Source organism: Mustela lutreola, chromosome 11, assembly GCF_030435805.1.
Source record: "Mustela lutreola isolate mMusLut2 chromosome 11, mMusLut2.pri, whole genome shotgun sequence".
Classification (NCBI taxonomy): domain Eukaryota; kingdom Metazoa; phylum Chordata; class Mammalia; order Carnivora; family Mustelidae; genus Mustela; species Mustela lutreola.
This window is the reverse complement of record NC_081300.1, coordinates 17,244,975-17,251,608: the sequence shown is the minus strand read 5'-3', so window position 1 is coordinate 17,251,608 and position 6,634 is coordinate 17,244,975. Positions and strand designations below refer to the sequence as shown.

The 6,634-nt window shown below is 52.2% G+C and overlaps 1 protein-coding gene across 2 annotated transcripts in view; it reads left to right on the top strand.

The window, feature by feature from the left end:
* Window positions 1-607: 607 nt before the first annotated feature.
* Window positions 608-6,634, top strand: part of NEDD4L (NEDD4 like E3 ubiquitin protein ligase) — a 329,515-nt gene continuing 323,488 nt past the window's right edge. For both annotated transcript variants that reach the window (XM_059139231.1, XM_059139230.1), the window contains exon 1: window positions 608-1,007. In XM_059139231.1, the coding sequence (XP_058995214.1) occupies window positions 960-1,007 (48 nt within the window). In that variant the 5' untranslated portion in view covers window positions 608-959. The remainder of the gene's footprint in view (window positions 1,008-6,634) is intronic.

The window sequence follows — 6,634 nt, the reverse complement described above, 5'->3', positions numbered from 1 at the left end:
GTGGCGACTCGCGGCCACACCGGGGCAGCCTCTTCCCTGCAGGCGGCCGGGTCGGGCGGATCGGCCCCGGGAGCTGACACCGTTGCCAAGTCCGGCTGGCTGGGCTTGCCAAGAATTTAAAGGGGTCTAGAAACATCCATGTTTCCCCCTTTAACGATTACGGCGAGCTCAGGGCTCTGGGTAAAAAGATCACCGGGAAGAGGAATGAACTGAGCGGGTTCCCCCCACCTCGGGAAAATGCCTTCAGCGCCCCCATCTCCCCACGCGCCCAAATGCCCAGGTCGCCCCTTCCCCAAAACAGGGAAAGCTGGAAAGGGAGGGTGGATCAGCTCGGAAGGCCAAGCCCGCACCCGCACCCAGCCCGGGCAGACCCGCCGCGGGGCCTGGCGATCCCCACTGCGCCGCTCGGCCGGCCGGGGGTGGGGTGGGCGTGGGGGCAGAGCCCCGCCACCCCGCGGCCCGCGGCCCGCCCCCCAGGCCGGCCTGTGATTGGCTTGGGGGGCGCGTGTGCCCGCCCCGGCGAGGCGGGGAGGGTCCCCTCTGGGCGCCTGGTGGGAGGAGGCGGAGGACGGGGCGGAGAGAGCGGGGGCCGCAGGGAGCGAGCGAGGGGGCGGGCGAACCGGGTTCCGGAGATCCGAGAGCAGCCTCGGAGAGGGGCGGAGAGCGGCGGCCGGGCGAGCGGGGAGGGGAAGCCGGGCGGGCTCGGCGCCGCCGCCCGCTGCACGGCGCGCTCTCGGGACCGCCAGCCCGCACGGCCCCGCAGCCTTCCGGGAGGAAGCGGCGCAGGCAGCGGCCGGGGCGCGCGCTCGGGTCCCCTCACCTGCCGGCGTCCGGCGGCTCCCCCGGAGGGACGGAGGGACGCGCGCAGGCCGGGCGCGGAGGAGGAGAGAAGAGCGGCCGCTCGCGCCGCAGCCCAGCCGCCCCGGAGCGCCTCGGAACCCGCGCGGGGCGCCGGCTCCATGGCGACCGGGCTCGGGGAGCCGGTCTACGGACTTTCGGAAGACGAGGTGAGCGGTGTCCCCTTCCCGCCCGGGACTCCCCGGGGAGTTCCTGTCCCGCGCCGGTAGGGGGGGGATGGGGACTGGGCCGACCCCCGGGGTGCGCGTCCCCCGAGCCTGCGGCGGAGCCCCAAACGCGGGTGCGCCGGGCGGCGGGGACCCGGCTGGGGGCGGGGGGTGCTCGGGCCCATCCTCCCGGCGCTCGCGCCCCGCGTCCCCAGCGGAGTGCATTGTTTGTAAATAAAGCGGCGCGGCGCCCTTCGAGCCGGGGTTCGCTCGGCCGCTTCCCCCCTTTGGGGGGGTGGGAGGAGGGCGCGTGCGCCTCTGCCCCCCTGTTCTCCCTCCTCTCCCAGCCGCGTCTCCCGGGCTGTTGGGCAACTTTCCGCCTCTCGCCCCTGCAGCTTGAGAGTCCATGATGTGTGTCACGTTTGGGTCTCGGCTGGGGGCCCGCGCCGCGCGGGGGAGCCCGGGGCCGCGGGGGAACCCGAATTGTTCTCAGCCCCCTCCCCCCGGAACTTTCCGGTGAGAGTGTCCGCAAGTGCGCGGACGAGTGCCTGCTGCTCCCGGTGGGAGTGGGCAAGACGCTCCAACTGGGTGTGTCTGTCCCTCTGGCTGGCAGAGTCGAAACCAGAAATGTGGATCTTGGGGTCTTTTTTGGCGGGGGAGGGGGGCGGCCAGCATGGTGGCAGGTGCTACTGGAAACTTCGAGGAAGCTTGCAGCCCTGCCATTTTTTTTTTCCCCCTCCCAAAGATTCAAAGCCCGGCACCTCCGGGGTAGGTGGAGGGACAAAAGCTCCATCGATCCCCTTTATTAATAAAGCAAATCAAATAAGCCACGCCCCCAAGGCTGTCGGTTTGAGTGTTAAGAGCTTTGTTTCTACCCTCACTCTCTCCTCGCGGTTCCTCCCCCCCCCCCCCCTTTGGAAACGATCCTGCTCCATCGCTGCTTAGCTCTCTCTCGACCAGCCACGCTCGGCTCTTATTGGTGTGTTGCTCTGCCAAAAAGGGGGGTGGGAGGCCTGTCGCCGGCGCGGCGTGACCGGCAGGGTGGATGGAGCAGGTAGGAGGGCTTTGCCATCTGGCGGGGTGCGCGCTCAGGTCTGGCTCCCCTTTGGAGAGGTGAATTTACAACCCATGAAGCATTACTGAGCAGGGAGGTATTTCCTATACTGGTTGTGCATTTCATGAAAAGTTGATGCCCGAAAATTCAAGGATTTCTGGCTTTCTCCTTTTCTTCCTCTCCTTTTTTCCTGAGGTTCTCTCTTTCGCTGGTGTTGGGGGTGGGGTTAGTGGAGAGGCTATAATCTGGACCTGCCCACGTTATGGCTTCTCTCTCTCACCAGCTTGCCCGCTCTGGTATGGGGTGTGTGTGCGTGCGCGTGCTTTGTAAGTGTGTAATGGAATAGTTATCCTGGGGTGGGGAGAGTGTTTGGGGGTATGACCTTTTTTGTCTTCACAGGGCTAGGTAAGGCTTGCTGTGGTATGTAGTTTATCAGAGAATGATCACAATGCAAATTATGTGTGATTTACGTTTTCGATTATTTTGCCTTGCTGTGCTCGTGTGCAATTCCCATTTTGGTGCAGTTATCTGGGGATGGGTGAAAAGGATCGTTGTCTCTTTCACCCCGGGGGTTCTCCTCTCCCAGGCTTCTCTCTCTGGCTCCTCTACCCTTTGAGGAGCTTTCCCTTTCATTCTGTACTTCTCCATTTAATTAGCAACCGTAGATGGCTGGCAGTGAGCTTTTAGAAAGGTGCTGAGATACAGACATTCCTAAACAAAGGGCTTTTGAGGTATTGTTGGGGGAAGACAGCTGTACTTCAGCTCTGGTCTCTCTTGTTCTGAATTACTTGATTTTTAACAGTGCAATGAAGAAAAATTTATTAAGAGTGTTTTGGGAAATTCAACTGGAGAAAGGAGTCCAATGCATGTCCCTGTTGCTGGTTCTTTGTTTACATATCTAGTGTCCCCATCTACCTAGCATACATCTGGCCTCTCTAGATGAGTTAACTCGGGTCGTCCTAACTGGTGTCCCGTGTGGAAGTGAAGGATAGAATATACACAGAGTTGGGGTGTGTGTGTATGTGAATGAATGAGTTCACTCCTGTATGTTACTACAGGGACGTTGGGGCTCTGTGGGGAACAGCACGAGGTGATGAAGACATTTTCTTGACTGGGGGATGGCTATGTTGCTGGTACTGTGGGGTTTCCCAGCACGTTGTAACACAAAAGACAAGTCGCATCTGTTGTCTTTTTTCAGCTTCTCCTCCCAGTGAAAAAAATAAGGCAGGGCTGTTTTGATGACTTCACATTTCTCTGGTATTTGCTTTTTATGGGAGGTTTCGCACCATCAGGTCAGCCTTTGGAAAATCAGAGAATGCCTTCGTAGAATATTAACAAATTGTTGAATTTGCACAGCTTGTTTTGTCCCCCTGAATTAGTCAGCGTAAGAAAACAAATGAAAGATCTTAGCAGACTCTTAAGCAGCCCAGCTGAAGAAACCAGTGGCCAGGGTTGGTTTTCTAAGGTGTGTCCCCCCCACCCCTCTGCGCCCCGCCAAGGCGTTTTAAAATATGAGTGCACTTCAGTTCACACACTTGGTGTTCTGTGGAATATTACACCTGAAGATATTTTGATGGCTACTTAGAGTTATACATCTCTTAGCAAAATAGGCGTCCATACCGAGTGCATTAAGTTAGTCTGTGTTTTCATTGGAAGTTGATGGAAAGCATTGTGTGTTTGCAGTGCACTTAGTTTCCTATCCCATCTCAGAAAGATTTCTTTTGCTCTGAATACTGCTGGTGACGAAGCATTGCGGTGGGATGCTGAGACAGGACCTTGCTGCCAGGTCTCTCCGGCTTCTAGAATGGAAGGGGTTAATTATGGGCTTTGCTTGTGTGAGTGTGTGGACTGTTTATTTTTTGTGTCTTTTCTGGCTGAGGTTCCTCGAGGAGGTAGAGTTCATATTTACTGATGTAAATCAGGTCACCTTAGGGAGACCAAATTTGAAATTGCCATGAAGGACCTTGGTGTTAGATTAACAAATTAGCAAAACTTGGGATGCAGGGCCCAGCATCAGATTCGGTTTGGAATCCGAACATTGGGATTAGTTGCTACATCTGGCTTGGTTCCTTGGCAGTTTTTTGTTTTTATTTATTTTATTTTTTTGGCAATCAGTGGCACATTTTGGCAGTTTATTTGGGAATGTTACTGTTAACCTCTTGAAGTCTTTGATGACAAAGTCTTAGAAAGGTATCCTTTATTGAAAAGATTCTGGGTAAAATAAAAACTGATGTCTGAATGACATCTTTCTTATTAGATGTGGCATTTTTGGGGTGGTTACAGTGAGGCAGATGGCACAGGAATGAAGGCCAGGCTGACGTGGGATAGTACTTTGACACCCTCTCTCTGTGTTTTCTACAAACACAAATGCTTGGTTAATGTTTCATATTGCCTACTCTGCACCTAGCATTGTGTTAAGGCTTTATGTACTTGTGGTCTCATTTATCCTCAGGAGCCCCCCCACCCCCACCCCTTAAGCGGTGCTGAGATTTACAGATGAGCACTGGAGGCTCAGAGATGTTAGGTGACCTGCTTAAGGACACACAGGAAATTACAGAGTCAGGATTTGAACTCCATTCTTTTGATAGCACAGCCCTAGTTTTTAGCATTCTTCCTCTCTTCCAAGTTCTTGAAAGGTTTTCATTGCTAGGTTGTTGAGGTTGATTTGTAGTGGAGATAGACCTCAGAAGTTGTAAACAGAAGACTCGTAGGTCCGAATTGACCAGGAGGCTTGCTTAGTGTGGTCTCCACTGTGTTTTAAAGCTTGTGAAATTTTGCAGAAAATGGCAAAAATCTAACCTCATTGGGGCTAGTATCCTCACTACTCCTTACTGTTCTAGGATTCCTTTTGTTCCTACGGGTGGTTTAACCATTAGCATAGGTATATTTTTTCTTTAAGATGCTGTCAATTTTAAGATGCACCATTATTTTATGTACTGCTGATACAAAAAAAAAAATTGGTGTCATACTGTGATACACCATTAATTTTATGAAGAATCCTTATTTCAGGATGTTTTAGAATTACTGACTCTCATTAGAAACCTGGGATAATGGGGCACCTGGGTGGCTCAGTGGGTTAAGCCTCTGCCTTAGGTTCAGGTCACAAGTCAGGATCTCAGGGTTCTGGGATCGAGCCCCACATGGGGCTCTGTGCTCAGCAGGAAGCCTGCCCCCCTGCACACCCCCCCCCCCACCTGTACTTGTGATCTCTTTCTCTCTCTCTTCTCTCTCTCTTTGTCAAATACATAAATAATTTTTTAAAAAACCAAACCAAACCTGGGGTGACCCTGGGCGGTCAGTTTCAGTAGGTTCCTCATTCAATGCTTTCACGTCAGTTGCTGGTCAGATTTCTGCCTTTCTGTTCCTGAGAAAAGGGGTCGCATCGGGGAAATGCTCTTCTGGGCATTGGCAGAGAAGAAACAGGGATCCTACAAGCCAGGCTGCCTGAATAGCCATCTGTAAGTAATTCAGAGTGGTCGTTCATTTTTTAAAAAGTGGTCTGTGTTTTCAAGAGATTCCTTGAAACCCTGCATGCCGTGCCATCTTTGCAGCTGGGGCAGACGAACACAAAGATTGCTTTTGGAAATTGGTTAGAATATTGTCTGGACTAAAGGTGGAGGCTGAGCTGCAGTTCTTCAGAGGGAGAGAGAAGACTTTCCCATTTGTCCCAAGTCCGGATGCGTGAGTCAAGCCCAGCCATGCCGGCCGGTGTGCTTTCCGCCTGGGACACGAGCGTATTCAAGTTACAGCCTGCGTCGTGATTGCTGACATGTAAGAAAAACCATAAAAGGACCTAGGTTTTATTGTGACATTTAAAAGCAACTTTATAAACTGGCGAATATAATGTATTGTCTTAAAGGTCTACTCTCATTAGGTTTTTATTTTCTTAAAGGATTGTGCGGCCTTTGTAGAAACTGACATTTTAATTTATATTCCATTTAAGTCAGAAGGCTTTAAATGATCTTGTTCCTGAAAAGCAGGTTCCCTAACTTAAGGAACAAAAATAGTTTTGTTCAAAGGACTGTGGCAAAATGGGAATCACCAGGCCATGGTTTCTTTCCCGTAGCAGAACTCGGTTGAAAGAGAAGTGGTTGAATGGTACCTGGGCGTCTCCGCAGTGCAGCGAGAACCTGCATCTCAGGAAACTTCCTTGTAAAGGTTTCATGATACTGAATCATGAGTATGTTTGTTGTTTATTTGGAAGACCTTTCCAGGAAGCCAGCCCCGACGTTAGAGGATGGTATCACACATCATGGCGCCAGTGCTCTGGAGTTCCTGTGGAATCGCTTCTGCGCTCACTGTGCGGGAAGAAATGTTGTGCTCTTGGCTCATTTACTTGTCGCCTGTGTCTTGCGTTTACTTAAACAGCATAGAAGCGCGGTAGTGTGTGACCCGTGAAAGAAATCAGTTTGTCTTTGACAGATTGAGATCATCTTCAGATTTTTGAGTTAGAAGGTCTATTTGAGCAGATGTTATTGGTGTCCTTGAATTCTGGGTCCTAGATGAATAGCAGTAAAATGAGATTTTACCTTAAGAGTTTTCAGGTGTTTTGATGTTGTAGGTCTGTGGAGTGATT